Source organism: Neoarius graeffei, chromosome 13 (assembly GCF_027579695.1).
Source record: "Neoarius graeffei isolate fNeoGra1 chromosome 13, fNeoGra1.pri, whole genome shotgun sequence".
Lineage (NCBI taxonomy): Eukaryota > Metazoa > Chordata > Actinopteri > Siluriformes > Ariidae > Neoarius > Neoarius graeffei.
In genome coordinates this window covers 13,520,283-13,540,088 of record NC_083581.1, presented here as the reverse complement: position 1 = coordinate 13,540,088, position 19,806 = coordinate 13,520,283, and the positions used below count along the sequence as shown (strand labels likewise).

The window sequence follows — 19,806 nt, the reverse complement described above, 5'->3', positions numbered from 1 at the left end:
TGGAAAAAAATGGCAGCTTGATCTGGGACATGATAAATGGTTGACATCGCATTCCCTTAAAAAGGTTGTAGTGCACTGAAAAGTCTACAGTTATCACTAATTGTATTTTAAGTTGCAACTTTATACACCTAAGGATTGGTGCGCTCACAGAATAATCATAACCGTAATAAAACATCATGCAAAATATTTAATCACCGTTGTAACTTCGTTTCCCACATACCCAAAACCAATACGATCGTGTGTTTTGATCTAAACGGAAAGCCTCAGGGTCAAGGTCACCACCTCACCAAAAGTAGTAACTTAAAAACACTACGCCATATAAAAATTTAGTTATAAATCTGCGGTTTTGTTTTTTAAAACAAAAGCTCAAAGTTAGGTATAGAATGTGTTTCTTACAGAATATGTTACAAATGGTAGCTGGTCTTGTATGAATTTCTGAGCTATAAAAGGAGTTGTGGTCTATTTTTTTACCAGAGCGTGTTGTGTGTGCGGGGAAGGACACACATTAACAATTTGCATGTGTAGAATGGAATTTTCCACTCCAACAGTTAGAAGCTGATCGTGCTTCCATTTGCGGCCCGTTACACGAGTGATCTGTTCGAATGTCATCACTGAAAAGGTGAGTTTTTACAGTTTTATTTTGTTTTAGTCTTGCAGTATAATGTTTCTTTTCCATCTTACTTTCATATTTTGTAGTGTTTGCATATTTTTGGCCAATATTTTGCAACCATGGTCAATTTAGATCGAACTTTTGATAGAATCTACGGCCAGTCATTTTGCCCCACCCCTGCCTCGCGCTCCATCCGGTGCGGTAGTGATGTCCCGTTGCTCACGCGCTGAAGCAGAGACCCGTGTGACCTTCAGCCGGTACAGTCGCTGTTTTTTTTTTTTGGGGGGGGGGGCTTTTTTTCACCTTTATTGGATAGGACACAGTGTAGAGACAGGAAATGAGCAGGAGAGAGACAGGGAGGGATTGGGAAATGACCTCGGGTCAGACTCGAACCCAGGTCCCTGGATTTATGGTATGGCGCCTTAGCCACCTGAGCCACGACGCCCCACAGTCGCTGTTCTTTTACCACTGCCATTATTCTCATCTTTCCGGTGTGTTCTTGATTTTTCCATTGTGTCCTATTTCGCCATATCAAATACCCAAAATCTCATCTCATTATCTCTAGCCGCTTTATCCTGTTCTACAGGGTCGCAGGCAAGCTGGAGCCTATCATATTATTCATATTTAAGTGAATAATCAATTCAGTCATCATAACTTGGCATTATTAATTCAAGCAATCAAAAAGAGGAAATTTATTCAATATTTTCACTCACCTGTGAAGGAGGGGCTTTAATTCTTCATGATGTAGTTATTTTATATGTAAATCAATTTTACAAAAGCATTTGAATTGTAATAAAAAAATTTTCCACAGTGGAGGCCAGATAAAGCAAGAGACTATCTTTATTCTTATTAAACATGACAAAAGAAACTGTGTTATGCAAGTGAAAAAAAAAGTAAAAAAAAAAAAAAAAATTTATATTATATATATATATATATATATATATATATATATATATATATATATATATATATGTGTGTGTGTGTGTGTGTGTGTGTGTATACACATACATACATACATACATACATACAGAGTTGTGCTCATAAGTTTACATGGGCAGAATTTTTGCTTTCTTGGTCTTTTTTCGGAGAATATGAATGATAACACAAACTTTTTTCCCCCTCACTCATGGTTAGTGGTTGGGTGAAGCCATTTATTAATAAACAACTGTGTTTTCTATTTTTAAATCATAATGACAACAAAAAACATCCAAAATGACCCTGATCAAAAGTTTACATACCCCAGTTCTTAATACTGTGTATTGCCCCATCTAACATCAATGACAGCCTGAAGTCTTTTGTGGTAGTTGTGGATGAGGCTCTTTATTTTCTCAGATGGTAAAGCTGCCCATTCTTCTTGGCAAAAAGCCTCCAGTTCCTGTAAATTCCTGGGCTGTCTTGCATGAACTGCGTGCTTGAGATCTCCCCAGAGTGGCTCAATGATACTGAGGTCAGGAGACTGAGATGGCCACTCCAGAACCTTCACTTTGTTCTGCTGTAGCCAATGACAGGTCGACTTGGCCTTGTGTTTTGGATCATTGTCATGTTGGAACGTCCAAGAACGTCCCATGTGCAGCTTCCGGGCTGATGAGTGCAAATTTGCCTCCAGTATTTGTTGATAACGTGCTACATTCATCTTTCCTTCAACTTTGACCAAGTTTCCTGTGCCTTTGTAGCTCACACATCCCCAAAACATCAGCGATCCACCTCCGTGCTTTACAGCAGGAATGGTGTTCCTTTCATCATAGGCCTTGTTGACACCTCTCCAAATGTAACGTTTATGGTTGTGGCCAAAAAGTTCAATTTTGGTCTCATCACTCCAAATTACCTTGTTCCAGAAGTTTTGAGGCTTGTCTCTGTGCTGTTTGGCATAAATTTGTGTTGGTCTACCTGACCATGGTTTGGTTTTAACAGAGCCCCTGATTTTCCATTTGTTAATCATAGTTTGAACACTGCTGACTGGCATTATCAATTCCATGGATATCTTTTTGTATCCCTTTCCTGTTTTATACAGTTCAACTACCTTTTCCCGTAGATCCGTTGACAATTCTTTTGCTTTGCCCATGACTCAGAATCCAGAAATGTCAGTGGCTGGATGAAAGATGCAAGAGTCTGTCTGGATCCCAGAAACTCACTCAGCTTTTATGTGCACACACTCATTACAAGCAAACAGATCACAGGTGAGGATGTTACCTTTGGTAGCCATTCAAACCCATTTGTGTCAACTTCTGTGCATGTTATCAGGCCAAAATCACCAGGGTATGTGAACTTTTGATCAGGGTCATTTGGGTAGTTTCTGTTGTCATTATGATTTTAAAAAGAGAAAACACAGTCGTTTGACAATAAATGGTTTCACCCAACCACTAAGCATGAGCGGAAAAGATGTTTGTGTTATCATTCATATTCTCTGAAAAATGGTCAAAGAATCGTAGATTCTGCCAGGGTATGTAAACTTATGAGCACAACTGTGTGTGTGTATATATATATATATATATATATATATATATATATATATAAAAAAAGTCAGAAGTTTACATACAATGACATGAATGTCATGGCAATATTTGGGCTTTCAGTAATTTCTTTGAACTATTCGTTTTCTGTGACAGAATGATTGTACAGCATACATCTTTAAAGGCGTCGTGTGGTAATTTCAGCAATCAGGCTATATCATGTGTCAAATTGTCGGGTTTGCTGGGTTATTCAAGCCCCTCGGTTTCCCGCGATCTCAGTGTCACGATGCGCCCGCTACAAGCATTTAAAGTTAACGCGCACAGCCAAATTTAGGCAGCCAGCCGTTAACTAGGTCAACTTATGTGTGACGTCATACCAGTAACCTCCCTTGGGTGATGCTGGCATAATTCTACAGTTTCCACAACTGCACCTGGAAAACATGCGTTAAAAATAAATTTTGTTTGTTTATAATGTCTGCTTTCCAGCTTCCCAAGCCACCTTTACTAGCTTTTTAAAAACATTTTCACAAAACTCCAATTAAACCTCCATGATCTTGCAATATTATGTACAACACCCCATGTCGCTTTTAATAGGTCTAAGATCATCATGGGAGAGCAAAATAGATCTATAGGATAGAAACCAAAAGGCCAAATTTGGACTTGTGTCCAAATTTTACAGTGATTTATGCCACAGAGCTGCCTTTAACTAATAATTATCACTTATTACTGACGATTGTACGTTTACTAAACAATACAATACAAAGCTCAATACTCCCAGCCTATAACATACTGAATATCAAGTTAAAATCAACCGCAATAAAAGGAAAATGATGAAAACTGGAATATCAAGGGGTCTACTGTATCAGAAGGCCCACTGCATTTCGCGAGATCGCAAGCTGTCAAGTTGCTAGAATTCAATCTTTCTAGCTATACTTTCACCCCCTACAGCTATCAGTATTACACATAATCATAGATTAATCACACAGCATTCTAATTCAAGTGAAAATGGTCTTTAAAAATACACACAAGTAGTGATTTAGTCAGAGAAACCAACCAAAACAAGTCTTCAAGTCGCCGGTCTTCTCCATTCTCGTCTTCGTTTCTGTCGTCGTCAGAACTGTCCTCATTTTCTTCTGAAGATGAGCGCTCAGGTTCAAATCTGTAAGGCTGGATACCACCAGGACATTCAGCTGTCAAAATCTCTACTTGTGGGCCATTTTCTTCTTCTGTATCGGTAAAATCAAAGCTAATTTCCTCAGCATCGCTCCTATTTTCTGGTGTGTCCACTGTTGCAACTGCACCGAGTGGTTACTGGTATGACGTCACGCAGCTGTTCCATTGACCGAGAGGGGGCGCTGCAAACGCGGGAAATTTCAAGTGATGGGCATGACCAAATAAGGACCGATTACAACCGCGGGAAGCTTTTGAAAAATCGACGGTCAATTTATTTCAAATCTCGAAAGCATTCTGGTGCAGAATAATGCGACTTCTTTCGCCACTGCGTGACGCCTTTAATTTAAAAACACACACACACACAACTAGAATTTGGTGCACAAGCTTTAATTTTCTTTGGGTTTTCTGAAATCAACACAGGGTCAAAAAAAAAAAAATTTTACACATGCACACTTAGATTATTAATTCAGAGGTGCTGAAACTTCCAAACTGTCTCTTATCTTGTCAAGGCCAACGTCTGTTAACTTCCTGTTAGTGATCATGATTGACTACAGCTAGTAACTTCTCTGTATGTTCATAAAAAGGGTTTGTTTACAGCACTCTTTGGACTGACAAACACAGTAAAATGGAAAAGTCCAAGGAGCCCAGTGCAAATCTGAGAAAGAGGATTGCAGATAAACACAGCTCCAGAATGTCTCTTGGAGCCATTTTTAAACAACTGCAAATTCCAAGATCAGTTCAAACAACTGTATGCAAGTTATTGTGCGGTGTAGTCACTTTGCCAATCCACTTTGCTTCAAGAAAACCCAAATGGTCACCCTCAGCTGAAAGGAAATTGGTTTGGATGGTCAGGAACAACCTGGGAACCACCATGGCACAGCCCTGCCATGAACTGGAAGCTGATGGATCACTGTCTACAGTTCAGTGAGTTTTACATCACCATGGACTAAGAGGCTACTATCCAAGATATAACCCCCTGCTCCAAAACTGACACCTTCAAGCTTAACTAAAGTTTGAAGCTGACCACACAGACAAAGAAAAAGCCTTCTGGAGGATAGCTGTATGGTCAGATGAGAAAGATTGAGTTCTTTTGACCACAATGACCACCATGTACAGAGGGACACTGTACCAGCTGGTGGTGGTGGTAGGATCATCATGCTCTGGGATCGTTTTGCTGCCAGTGGAACTGGTTCATTGCACAATGTTGTTGGAATAATGAAGGAGGACTACCTCAGAATTCACCATCAGAAACTTGAACATGACTTGGGAGTTACAACAGGACAATGAACCCAAACACGCATCAGAGCTGGTTGTGGAGGATAAAGCAGGCTAACATTAAGCTTAAAACAAGTCCTGACTTCAACCCTATTGAAAATATATGGACCGTGCTTATAAGTCGAGTCCATGCAAAGAAAAAAAAACAAATTTAATTGAACTCTACCAATTCAACCATGAAGAGTTGTGAAATATCCAACCAGAATTCTGCCAGAAGTTTGTTTATGGTAAACAAAAATGGTTTGCTCAAGGTGAATCTTGCAAAGACCCATTTTACCCAAATATTAGGTGTGCTGTATGTACAGTTTTGACCCTGTATGTATAATTTTGATCCTGTGCTGATTTCAGAAAACCCAAAGAAAATTAAAACTTGTGCACCAAATTCTAGTGGTTATTTTCTTTAAAGATGTATGCTGTACATTCTGCCACAGAAAAAGAACAGTTCAAAGAAATTACTGAAAGCCCAAATATTGCCATGACATTCATATCCAAGATGACATTCATGTCACTGTATGTAAACTTCTGACTACAACTGTGTGTATATTATACATACACACTGTGTGTGTACATATTTATTATTTTTATTTATTTTTACACACACACACACACACACAGGCCTTTGTTTCTTTCAAAACTATTTGCTCATTGAAAAACGCAGCAAGACCTTACCATACTGATCAATAACAAATAACTTGGCTGAATGAAGCACTACAAGCTACCTTCTGTCACTATGGCATAGTTAAAGTTGCTATGGGGGGGGGGGGGGGGGGGGGGGGGGGTCACGTGATGCAAAGCCTCTATACACGTTTTCACTGTGTGATGATCCATCCCAGACGCCTCCAAGCCTACAGAAATCATCAATGGTGCTTCTGGACACAGTTAATATAAAGCTTCCTTTTTGCACAGTAAAAGTTTTAACTGCCATTTGTGGATGTAACTCCATATTGGAGAGTTTGAAAAAATATTTGCCAAAGTAATCCTGAGTCAATATGGTTATATCAGCTATAGATGAATGACGGTTCTTGATGCAGTGCAATCTGAGAGATTGGAGCTCACAGGTGTTCAGATTAGGCTTGAGCCCTTGTCCTTGACACACCGAAATTCCTCCAGATTCCTTGAAATGGTTAATAACATCATGAACTGTAGAGGGGGAAATATTGAAATCCTTTCCTTTCCATCTTCCTGTTTAAATGACTTCAGACCAGTGGCACTGACCTCACTGGTAATGAAGTCATTTGAAAAGATTGTGAAATGGTTGCTGTTGTTGAGGGTGGGTAAGGCTCTGGACCCCATGAAGTTTGCATATAGGGCCAATAGGGGGCTGGAGGATGCCCAAATTACACTACTAAACCTTCTGTACAGTCATCTGGAAGGTTCTGGCACACATGCCAGGCTCTTGTTTCTTGATTTTTTTTTCTGCTTTTAAATACTATCCAGCCACATGTTTTAGTTAGAAAACTATTATCAGAATTTAATCTTGAGAGAAATCTTGTGGGCTGGATTATGGATTTTTTAACTAACAGATCACAGAGAGTAAAGGTCAATGGCTGTCTTTCAGAAAGACGCATCTCTTCCACTGGCTCTCCTCAGGGTTGTGTGCTTTCCCCTTTGCTGTACATCCTCTACACTAATGACTGTAGAAGTCAGCATACAAGTAGGCACATCCTGAAATTTGCTGAGGACACAGTTATTGTTAGCTTACTGCACAAACATGAATCTCAGCATGGGCCAGTGGTTGACAAGTTTGTCAGTTGGTGTGACAAGTTTTTTTCTTCATTTAAACACCTCAAAGACAAAAGATATGGTCATTGATTTTAGAAGAAACCAACCTTGTTCTCCATCACTGACTGATATTAATGGAAGTTACATAGAGTTGGTTGACCAGTATAAATATTTGGGCACAATAATAGACAACAGGCTCAAATTTGATGTGAATACTGAGGTCATTTGCAAGAAGGGGCAACAACGTTTGTACTTCCTTAGGAAGCTCAATGTGTTTGGTGTTGATAAGGTTATGTTGTCTTTATTTTACAAATCTTTTATAGAATCTGTTCTCACCTTTTCTTTTATCGCCTGGTATGGGGGTATCAGTGTTAGGGATAAAAACAATCTCAGCCATATTGTAAAGGTGGCTGGGAAGCTGATTGGCTGTCCACAGTTATCCCTGCTGTCAATTTATGAGAAACAGGCCATTCAGAAGGCAGGGTCAATATTGGACTGTAAAGATCATCCTCTTCATTGTTGATTTGAAGCTCTCCCCTCAGGCCGGAGACTAAGAGTCCCCTTTTATAAGTCCAATAGGACAAGACACTCTTTTATCCCTAGTGCAATACGTCTGCTCAATTTGCACAATTTTGCTTTATTGCACATAAATGAGTCTGATGACCATGTGTCAGAAACATAGATAGGTAAGACAGTTTCTTTATATTAGTCTGTTTATTTATATTAGTTTGTGTCAGTTTCCCTTCTTGTGTCTTTGTGTATCTGTGTGCTATTTATGTGTACCTGTCTGTAAGACAAGTTTCCCCTTGGGACAATAAATTTAAACTGAACTGAACTTCCTTTGAGGAACATCGTTTTTAACCCTTTGGGGTCGAGGGTTTCACTGGTGAAGCTCAACAGGTTTAGAATGAGTAGGTCATGCATTTCGATAAATATCTTCAAGTTTATCATCATACAAGCATGATAAATATATTGGCAAACTTTATACTTGACACTTTCCTACATGCCCACTGTCAAATATTTTTTAAATTATCTAAGGCCAAGTTTACATTAGACCGTATCGGTCTCGTTTTCTTCACGGATGCACTGTCTGTTTACATTAAAACGCCTGGAAACGCCGGGAAACGGGAATCCGCCAGGGTCCACGTATTCAATCCAGATCATGTCTGGTCCGGTGCTGTGTAAACATTGAGAATACGCGGATACGCTGTGCTGAGCTCTAGCGTCGTCATTGGACAACGTCACTGTGACATCCACCTTCCTGATTCGCTAGCATTGGTCATGTGACGCGACTGCTGAAAAACGGCGCGGATTTCTGCCTTGTATCACCTTTCATTAAAGAGTATAAAAGTATGAAAATACTGCAAATACCGATGCAAATACTGCCCATTGTGTAGTTATGATTGTCTTTAGGCTTGCCATCCTTCCACTTGCAAGTGGTAAGTGACGCGCATGCCCAATATGCACTGAGATCTCACACACAGCGGCTCAGTCCCGAATCACTGCTCGTGCGCTTCACTCGCGCGCTCTGTGAGCTGCGCAGGGCCGGAGTGCGCACCCTCCAGAGGGCACTCGCTGTTCAGGGCGGAGTGATTTGGAGCGCAGGATGCCTGCGGAGCAGAGCGTATCCGTGTATTGGCGTTGCTGTGTGCACGCGAGTCGTGTATTGGCGTTGCTGTGTGCACGCTAATCGTTTTAAAAATGTTAATCTGATGATCCGCTGATACGGTCTAATGTAAACCCCACCTAAATTAGAGGAAACATAAAACTTGTCACCTTACTCAGTCACACCAGTGTCAGAGCACCGAGCGCGCACTTACACACTCATAAAAGACTATTCACATGGCATGATAAATCACTTTCAGTCTTTTGGTTTCAATTGGTCTCTCTTTTGCAGTGGGAATGCCCATCGTAAACAGGATAAAATCTGTCAGACATAGTTTAGGCTATCTGGAGGTAAAACTTGTTGCGAGATGGCGGATTTTATGCGCTTTGGAGGATTCAAGACAGCGATTCAATTCATGGTTCATTTCATAATTCAGGACAGTGATTCAATTAAAGGACAGCGATTCAATTCATGATTCGGGACAGCTATTCAATTCAATCTTGAGAACTGTAACACTGATGAGTGGTGCCCTTTTTTTCTTTTTAAACTTCGACTTCTCATCTCATTATCTCTAGCCGCTTTATCCTTCTACAGGGTCGCAGGCAAGCTGGAGCCTATCCCAGCTGACTACGGGCGAAAGGCGGGGTACACCCTGGACAAGTCGCCAGGTCATCACAGGGCTGACACAGACAACCATTCACACTCACATTCACACCTATGGTTAATTTAGAGTCACCAGTTAACCTAACCTGCATGTCTTTGGACTGTGGGGGAAACCGGAGCACCCGGAGGAAACCCACGCGGACACGGGGAGAACATGCAACATCCACACAGAAAGGCCCTCGCCGGCCCCGGGGCTCGAACCCAGGACCTTCTTGCTGTGAGGCGACAGCGCTAACCACTACACCACCGTGCCGCCTAAACTTCGACTTGATTCAGCCAAAGATCAAACTCAAGTAAGTGTAAATATTTCTATTTTTGATGAGCAGATTGGTTGATATGTGTGCGCTGTAGTACATGCACTGTAGTGCATGCACAGGAAAAATGACTGAGCAATTTTTCCTCAAAAATAGTTAATTTTGCTCTATTTTGAGTTTAGAGAGTAAAATTTGGAGTGGGAGCAAAATTAGAGTAATTGTGTAACAGAATAGGTTGTGGCTCTGAACTGAGTAAAATAGTTAATTTCAAGACACACTGAAGAAGAAAAAAAAAAAAGTCAAATAACAGCTAAATGATGTGGTAAAAAGCAGTTTTAAAACTGTGTTGGAATGTGTGAAGAAACATTACCTTACCCATTGTGACTTGACCTGATGGGATTAAGAGTTGGCAGTGGGAGGAGTTTTCACTTCTCATTGAATGGAAATTTTTACCCTCATCATTGAATACTCCTCCCACTGCCAATCCTTTATTCCAAAACAATAGGGCATAAATTTTATGGCCAGTTCATTATCTCTAGCCGCTTTATCCTTATACAGGGTCGCAGGCAAGCTGGAGCCTATCCCAGCTGACTACAGGCGAAAGGCGGGGTACACCCTGGACAAGTCGCCAGGTCATCACAGGGCTGACACATAGACACAGACAACCATTCACACTCACATTCACACCTACGGTCAATTTAGAGTCACCAGTTAACCTAACCTGCATGTCTTTGGACTGTGGGGGAAACCGGAGCACCCGGAGGAAACCCACGCGGACACGGGGAGAACATGCAAACTCCACACAGAAAGGCCCTCGCCGGCCCCGGGGCTCGAACCCAGGACCTTCTTGCTGTGAGGCGACAGCGCTAACCACTACACCACCGTGCCGCCCTTTATGGCCAGTTAATTGTCCAAATCAAATCAATGGAGCAGATTTATGTTTTTATGCTTGATACATTCTTAAAACTGAACAGAATCACCTCAAGTGACCAAAACGGTTTGTCACAATGGGTAAGTTAATGTTTTTTCACACATTCCAACATAGTTCTAAAACTGGTTTTTACAACATCTTCATTTATCTGTTTTTTTTAAAGCACAAATCATGATATACGTACGACATAGATATTACTGTAGCTGAAAAAAACACACACACAAAATAAATAAATAAATAAATAAAAAAGTCATAGGACTTTGAAAATACTGCTTAGATTTGTTGAAACGGACAACAAAATGAGAGCATATCAAAATCATTACAGTGCCAGAAAATACCCTTAGATCCCAGAAGGTTAAACATCTCAATAATTTTCTCACATTTTTTGACAAACTGGAGATCCTTGGTCCAATCTTTACTCCTCAAAGACTAGGCCATACCGTCCCAACTTTTTCTGATTTGGGTTTATAATTAAAATATATTCAATCAATCAATCAATCAATCAATCAATCAATCAATCAATCAATCAATCAAACGCATTTAGCAGATGCTCTTATCCAGAGCAACATACAACGTACCCAGAGCAGCCTGGGGAGCAGTTGGGGTTAGATGCCTTGCTCAAGAGCACTTCAGCCATTCCTGCTGGTCCAGTGAATCAAACCAGCAACCTTTTGGTCCTAAAGCCACTTCTCTATTAGGCCATGGCTTCCTACTAATATATCAAATTCAAGATACTCGGGGCATTTCTCTGATACACAATGTGGGTCACAATATACAGGTTTACTAATTTCAGCAACATCGTAATGTTCTGCTAAATAAATCAATAAATGTCTGATACTTCATACAGTATAATGTCTGCATGCATAAATGGATTTTAATTTTATTTAAAAAAAAGTAAAAACCTATAAAACTTAGCATTTTAAACAAAATGTCGACTGTTTGTCAGTTTTTAATTCATGTATACACTAATATATAGTGTGTGTGTATATATATCATCATCTTTTGGCTGCACCCGATTAGGGGTCGCCACAGCAGATCTTTCATCTCCATTGCTCCGTCTTCCGCATCCTTCTCTACCACACCTGCCACTTTCATGTCCTCTCTCACCACATCCATGTATCTCCTCTTTGGCTTTCCTTGTTTTCGTTTACCTGGCAGCTCAATCCTCAACATTCTCCTTCCCACATGCTCTGCATCTCTTCTCAGGATGTGCATGTGCAGGATGTGAGACCATCTCAGTCTCATCTCTCTTAGCTTAAATTCCCAAGTTCTCTACATGTGCTGTCCCTCTGACGTGCTCATTCCTTATCCTGTCCAACCTTGTCACTCCCATTGCAAACCTTAACATCCTCAACTCTGCCACCTCCAACTTTGCTTCCTGTCTTTGTTAAGGGTACGGTCTCCCATCCATACATCACAGCTGGTCTCACTACTGTCTTAAACATCTTACCTTTCACTTTTGCTGGGACTTTCCTATCACAAATGACTCCCAAAATCCTTCTCCAACTGCTCCACCCTGCCTGCACTCTCTCTCACCTCACCATCACAGCCCCCATTTTCCTGCACAGTTGACCTCAGGCACTTGAATTCACCAACTGTCTTCATGTCTACTCCTTACATCTTCACTACACTCTCATCCCCATTCTCATTGATGCACATGTATTCTGTTTTGCTACGGCTCACCTTCATTCCTCTTCGTTCCAATGCATACCTCCATCTCTCCAAACCCAACTCAACCTCCTTTCTACTTTCACCACATATCACAATATCATCCGCAAACATCATGTCCCATGGTGACTCCTGCCTCACTTCGTCCGTCAAGCTATCCATCACTATGGCAAACAAAAAAGGACTCAAAGCAGATCCTTGATGGAGTCCCACCTTCACCTTGAACCATTCAGTTGTTCCAACTGCACACCTCACTGCTGTTTCACTGTTCTCATGCATGTATTGCACCACTCTAATATACTTCTCATTCACTCCACCCTTTCTCATACAATACCATAACTCATCTCTCGGCACTCTATCGTATGCCTTCTCCAGGTCTACAAACACACAATGTAGCTTTCTCTGGCCTTCTCCATTAACATTCTTAAAGCAAAAATTGCATCCGACATGCTCTTCCTTGGCATAAACCCGTGCTGCTGGTCACAGATTGCTACCTCTCTTCTCAGTCTCGCCTCCAATACCCTTTCCCATAGCTTCATGGTGTGGCTCATCAATTTTATTCCTCTGTAATTACTGCAGCTCTGTACATCTCCCTTATTCTTGTATATTGGGACAAGCACACTCTTTCTCCATTCATTTGGCATCTTCTCATTCTCTAGGATCTTATTAAACAAACAATCTCGTTAGGAACTAACACAGCCGTCTCACCCAAACATCTCCAAGCCTCAAATCGGGATACCATCCGGTCCGACTGCTTTCCCAGTCTTCATTCTTTTCATGGCTGCCCTCACCTCATCCTTACTAACCAACTCTGCTTCCTGATTTGCAATGAATCTGACCTTTTCTCTCTTGGATTCTCCTCATTTAATAAATCCTCAAAGTACTCTTTCCACCTTCTTAATACACTCTGTCAGCACATTTCCATTTACATCTTTCATCACTCTTCCCTGTTTCTCTGCCTAGCTAGTCTGTACAGGTCTTTCTCTCCTTGTTTGGTCTCCAGTCTTTCATACAACTCCTGGTATGCATCTGCTTTCGCCTTCACTACCGCTCTTTTTGCCTTCTGTCTCGTCTTTCTGTATAACCGCCTGCTTTCCTCGTCTCTCTGATAGTCCCAATTCTTCTTTGCTAGCCTCTTTTCTTTTATAAATTTCCTGCACTTCTTTGTTCCATGTCTCCTTGTCTTCCTTCCTCCTTAGCACCTTCCTTGCTGCCTCTCTTACTAGTACAGCAGTAGTATTCCAATCTTCTGGCAGACTTCCATGACCACTCAATGCTTGTCTCATTTCTTCCCTAAACTCCTTCTGATGTTCAACCTCTTAGTTTCCACCTTTTAGTTTCATATTTGTCATGATACTGATTTTATATATAATAATTTATATATTATACAAGGATAACAGATTGCAAGTGAGTGTGCTCCATGCACAAAATAAAATCACAAAACAATTCTGTTAATAATTAGGCAAAAATTTATTCAAGCTCTTTCGTAACCTGTTACCTGGGAAAAAACTGAATCAAGTCAAATAATACGTTCCAGAACTTTGTCCAGTAGTTTTTGCTTGTTATAAGTGAATTTTATCCTGATGAAAACACTGACCCAGTTGTTTACGCTCCAAGGTACAAAATCCATGTCTGTAACAGACATATTGATGTTTTAGTGCACGTCATTGATCTGAACTTTTTGACTCAGTAGCTCTCATGGCTCCTGACCTAAATAAAATTGATTAAAAAAAAAAAAACCCACCCAACCCACAACATACCACCCTCCACTCCCCCAGGGGTGACCTACTGACTGCTTTGCTATTTTGCTCTTCAATAAGTTTAACACATTAAATTCATTAATAGAGTCCATGGAATATTAGGTTGATGTACACCGATCAGCCATACCATTATGACCACAGACAGGTGAAGTGAACAACTCCCATATGGTCCAATCCCATAGAAGAGCTACTGCAGCCCAAACTGCTTAAAAAAAAAAAAAAAGTTAATGATCGCTAACACAAAAGGTGTCAGCATTAACTTTTTCAGCTGTTTGTGCTCCAGTAGCTCTTCTGCGGGATTGGACCATATGGGCTAGCCTTCGTGCCCCAGGGAATCAATGAGCCTTCGACACCCATGATCCTGTTGCTGGTTCACCAGTTGTCCTTCCTTGGACCACTTTTGGTAGGTACTAACCACTGCATACCGGGAACACCCCGCAAGATATGCCATTTTGGAGATGCTCAGACCCAGTCATCCAGCCATCACAATTTGACCCTTGTCAAAGTCGCTCAGATCCTTACGCTACCCTGTTTCCAACATATCAACTTCAAAAACTGACCGTTCTCTTGCTGAGCAATATATTTCACCGCTTTACAGTGGCACTTGTCGTCATGAGATAATCAAGGTTATTCATTTCACCTGTGAAGTCATAATGCTATAGCTGATTGGTGTATAGGTTGTATTGAGTCATGTGACTCTTGCTTGCAAGGTTACTTCCAGTGAATAAAGTGGTGGTCAGGGCAGCCAAATTTGGGTTTCCTTATACAAGAGAGTTAGTGAAACCATCTACAACTATTTTCGCAGTTTAGAGGCCAATGCACAGTCAAGGTACCTACAGAAAAGTTGCTCTTCATGATGGGACAGATTCTTACACGCAAGTAAAGAAGGATTTTTTTTCTAGGAGATGAAAAATTATTCATCCATTGAGTTCCCGGACATCTCAAACTACCTGGTGCTGCAGACATTGTTCTACACGGACGAACTGATGAAAACCTGGAAGAGCACGGAGGTGTACAACTTTTTTTTTAAATATGGCTGGGTTAAAGATCTGGGGATCAGGACACTGCAAGATAAATCCTGTGTTGTTTATGCCCAGGTAAGGAGGTATTCTGGGCTTTTTGTATGCATCTTTGTGATGATTGCTACGACGCTACAAGTTTTGGTATTGGGTGTAAACAAACCACAGCCACTTGATTCTTAATCCTCCCTGCTCTTCTCTTTCAGCTAAATCATTCACAAAGATCCACAGAAACCCCTTTAAAAGACCTGGGCATTAGTGATACAGGACAGAGAAGTTAATCACGGCTCTTTGTAACTGCATGGCCAGGGAAGCAGTTTTGTGCTGTTAACTCGTGAGCTCCGCTTTTGTGTTTACGTGGATCATTTAGATTATCTTATCCCTCTGTTCAGTGTAGCAGCCCAATCTACATACAGTAATTGTCCTTGTTAGGACATCCTGATAAATAAAGTGAAAACATACGCGTTAGTTTACAATATGGCGACCATGATCAAACTGTAAACAAAAACACATCCGAGGACTGAAGCATCTCCTGAACTTCAGAACACTGCGAAACAGAAAATGGCAAGAAAGGCAACTTGCGAATCTAAACAAAATAAATCAGAGGAATTTACAAACCTTTCATGATCACTGCAAATTCGAACATTCTTCAACTCCGCTCCCTTCCATTACAGCAAAAGGTTGAAGAGCCATCTTTCTCGTCATCTTTGGTAAAATCCTTTGCTCCTTCACCCTTTATCACTTCACAGGAAGCCCAGAAGAAACTTCTATCAGTTTCACGGTTTGATTTGAACAGCGCAAAGCGTAGGGCATTTTAACGACTAATAAGGCACCCCAGTGATAGTAACGCTTTGTAAACAGTGAGCTTAGCTGACCATCACTTCATGTCTGGCATACGAGATGGATGTGACGTCGGCTGCAACTCACCTCTATATTGTACAACAAACTTCCAATGACTTGGACAATCTTAGCTTTTTGCTGCAAAACTAAAAAAAAAAATAAATAAAATCAAGGTAGAACAACTTAAAATACCAGAGGCAAAAATTAATAACTAAATTGCAGTCACAGTGGCAAACAAACACACTTCAGTAAAAGTTTTCAGTTACATAAAACACATTTGTTTCAATTTTACAGTGTCTTGCAAAAAAATATTCATCCCCTTGGTGTTTTTGTCTTGTTTTGTCACATTACAAGCTAGAATTAAAATGGATTTTTGGGGGGTTAGCACCATTTGATTTACACAACATGCCTACCACTTTAAAAAGGTTGAAGTTTTTTTTTTTGGTGACACAATAAGATTTAAAAAAAAAAAAAAAACAGAACTCTGGAGTGTGCATAGGTATTCACCCCCAGAGTCAATACATTGTAGACTCAAATTCTGCTGCAATTACAGCTGCAAGTCTCTTGGGGTATGTCTCTATTAGCTTAGCACATCTAGCTACTGGGATTTTTGCCCATTCCTCAAGGCAAAACTGCTCCAACTCCTTCAAGTTAGATGGTTGTATTGGTGTACAGCAATCTTCAAGTTACGCCACAGATTCTCAATTGGATTGAGGTCTGGGCTTTGATCAGGCCATTCAAAGGACATTTAAATGTTTCCCTTTAAACCACTCCAATGTAGTTTTAATAGTACGTTTAGGGTCATTGTCCTGCTTGAATGTGAACCCCTCATCTCAGCCTCAAACCTCTGGCTGACTCAAACAGATTTTCCCCCAGAACTGCCCTGTATTTAGTGCAATCAATCTTTCCTTCAATCCTGACCAACCTTCCTGCCCCTGCAGATGAAAAACATCCTCACAGCATGACACTGCCACCACCATGCTTCACTGTAAGAATGGTGTTCTCAGGGTGAAGGGACGTGTTGGGTTTGCACTACACATGGCATTCTTCATGATGGCCAAAAAGTTCAATTTTAGTCTCATCTGACCAGAGAATCTTCTTCCACGTGTTTGGGGAGTCTGCCACATGCTGTTGGGCAAACTCCAAACGTATTTTCTTCTTCTTCTCATCATCATTTTCCTTTAAGCAATAGCTTTTTTTCTGGCCACTCATCCATAAAGCCCCGCTCTGTGGAGTGTATGGCTTAAAGTGGTCCTATGGACAGATACGCCCATCTCTGCTGTGGATCTTTGCAGCTCCTTCAGTGTTATCTTTGGTGTCTTTGTTGCATCTCTGATTAATGCACTCCTTGCCCTTGGTGGGAGGCCTTCTCTTGTCAGGTTTGTAGTGGTGCCATATTCTTTCCATTTTGCTATAACGGATTTAATGGTGCTCCCTGGGATATTCAAAGTTTGGGATATTTTTTTATGACCCAACCCTGATCTATACAGTACTTCTCCACAACTTTGTCTCTGACCTGTTTGGAGTGCTCCTTGGTTTTCATGTTGCTTGCTTAATAGTGTTGCAGAGTCAGGGTTCTTCCAGAACAGGCTGATTTATACAGACATCATGTGACAGATCATGCGACACTGATTGCATACAGGTGGATCTTAATCAACTTATGAAGTGAATTGGTTGGACCAGCTCTTATTTAGGCATTTCATATGAAAGGGGGTGAATACCTATGCACACTCAAGATTTTTTTTTAATCTTAATTCTTGTTTGTGTCACAATTTAAAACACACACACACACACTGCACCTTTAAAGTGGTAGGAATGCTGTGTAAATCAAATGGTGCTAACCCCCCAAAATCCATTTTAATTCCAGCTTGTAACAAAACAAAACAGCAAGGGGAATGCAAGACACTGTCCCCCCCCCCCCCCCAAAAAAAAAAAACCCTTCATATGAAATCTTTTACTTGTACTTGTTACCTCACTGACTTAGCTACTTATGAACTTTCATCTTCATATTTACTGACCTATTTATGTATTAACTTACCCATTTACTTATTTACCTACTTACAAACTTGTTTGTTTGCTTACTTATTTGCTTTCATATTTTAACAGTGATCAATTCTTGACTCTTAAGCAGATGATTAAAGGGGAAAATAACTACATAGATAATTCCAGTATCTAATTTAACTTTTTTGACTTCTCAAAACTTTTTCCCCCAAAACAAATCTCTTCCAAGTCTGGTTTATATTCCTTATATTAGATCTATTACATTGTATAAGGACTTCATAAAATAGTCACACTTTACAAAAACCCATTTTTCCAGTTACAAAGTTTTTCCATTTCAAAATGAGTAGATTTTTTACAATTTTAATTTGGCCTTGAGGTCAGACTGATATGAGAAAAAGCTGGGAGGACAACTCGTTCCTCAGAAAGCATTCAGTTTAATCTCACTTGGCAACATGAACAGAACCTGAGCTGTGAAAACTGAGCATCCCTTCTTCCTTAAAGCAAAATATGCTCGAAACTTACAGCAAATCCTGCAGGAAATATAAGGAGACGAAGGATAATGTGCGTCTTGGCCAAACCGAGAACAAAAACAATTATTCTTCCAAAAAACCCTGTCATTATCCTTCTTCAAAATAAAGAGACAGTTACTGTGAGAATCCTGTCATCATCTCAGTTTAAAGAAAATCAAATCAAAATGGATTAAAAACTAGAAAATGACAAAACCCATGAGGGTTTAATATTGGCCCATTTTAAACCTAGATGAGCCAGCGAAAACATCCATCTTCTCATCATGATTTCTTATCTTTTGGGCACTGCATGAAAGACATAAAACATCCTCGGTGTCCGAGATTTGAATATTTCGGTACCAGTGAATAATTGGCACAAAAACTTTAATCATAAATGTTTATATTTAAAAAAAAAAATGTTAGTTTTGAATAGGAAGTCTATTAAAAGGCTCATTACACAATCTTATGGCTGAAGATGGGGGGGAAAAAAAAATCCTTGAGGAGCATCCCACTCGTGTTTATTTAGATCAGGGGTTTTCAAACTGAGAAAATGAGCCTTCCCTCATATAAAAACAGCTGACCCCCCCCAATAAAATAGGTTTCAACAAAAATATTTTTTAAACATTTTCTAAACCAAAGAAGCTTTCTTTTTTAAAAAATATTTTAAACAAACTTAATCTTTATCTTTTTAAACATTTTAAAGCTTTTTTTTTTTAGAGCACACCAAACAAAAACTAAACATCTTACATTTAGCCAAACTTATGCTTAAATTGAAAGTCACCCTCACCTAAAAATATTTTATCCAGTTGCAAGACAATTGGCCTAGGAGTTCAGTAACTAAATTGAAAGCAGACTCAAGCTTTACTCAAATAACCCCAGTTCAACAAAAATCATCCATTTTAAGGCCTTTTGTGCGATTTAACTCAAGTCAAATATTTTTTGAACACAAAGTCAGTCCAAACAAAATAATTATCCCCCATGTACAGCGCTCCTTTTCTAAATCACTCAACATCGTATGTAGCCCATTTTGGATTGCCATCTTGCTCATTCCTACTTTAGTGGAAACAATGAGTCTGCGTCTTTGAGGTGCGCAAGTTTTTGATGCCGGGATGCACTGTAGAAAGGAACAATCGTAGATTATCCTCTATCTGCAGCCTTGACTGGTACTTGTTTTTAAATTGTGGTCAATGTGGAAAACCCGCACTCACACAGGTAACTGGAAGTGAACGGGATGAGCACTTTTATAGCCTTTTTGGAGAGGTGGGGGAATTCAGTCTCCATAGATAGCCAAAAGTGTGCAAGTGACACTTCACGCTTCTTTTGTTTCA

General features: G+C 40.2%; 1 protein-coding gene across 4 annotated transcripts in view; it reads right to left on the bottom strand.

Annotated features, from left to right (window-relative positions):
• gpm6bb (glycoprotein M6Bb) overlaps window positions 1-19,806 on the bottom strand; it is a 102,295-nt gene that overhangs the window by 32,586 nt on the left and 49,903 nt on the right. The window contains exon 1 of one of the 4 annotated variants that reach the window (XM_060937270.1): window positions 15,750-15,850. The exons of the other annotated variants lie outside the window; for them this stretch is intronic. Coding sequence (XP_060793253.1) covers window positions 15,750-15,777 — 28 coding nt within the window. The 5' untranslated portion in view covers window positions 15,778-15,850. Of the gene's footprint in view, window positions 1-15,749; window positions 15,851-19,806 lie in introns of those variants that run through there. 4 annotated transcript variants of the gene reach the window in all.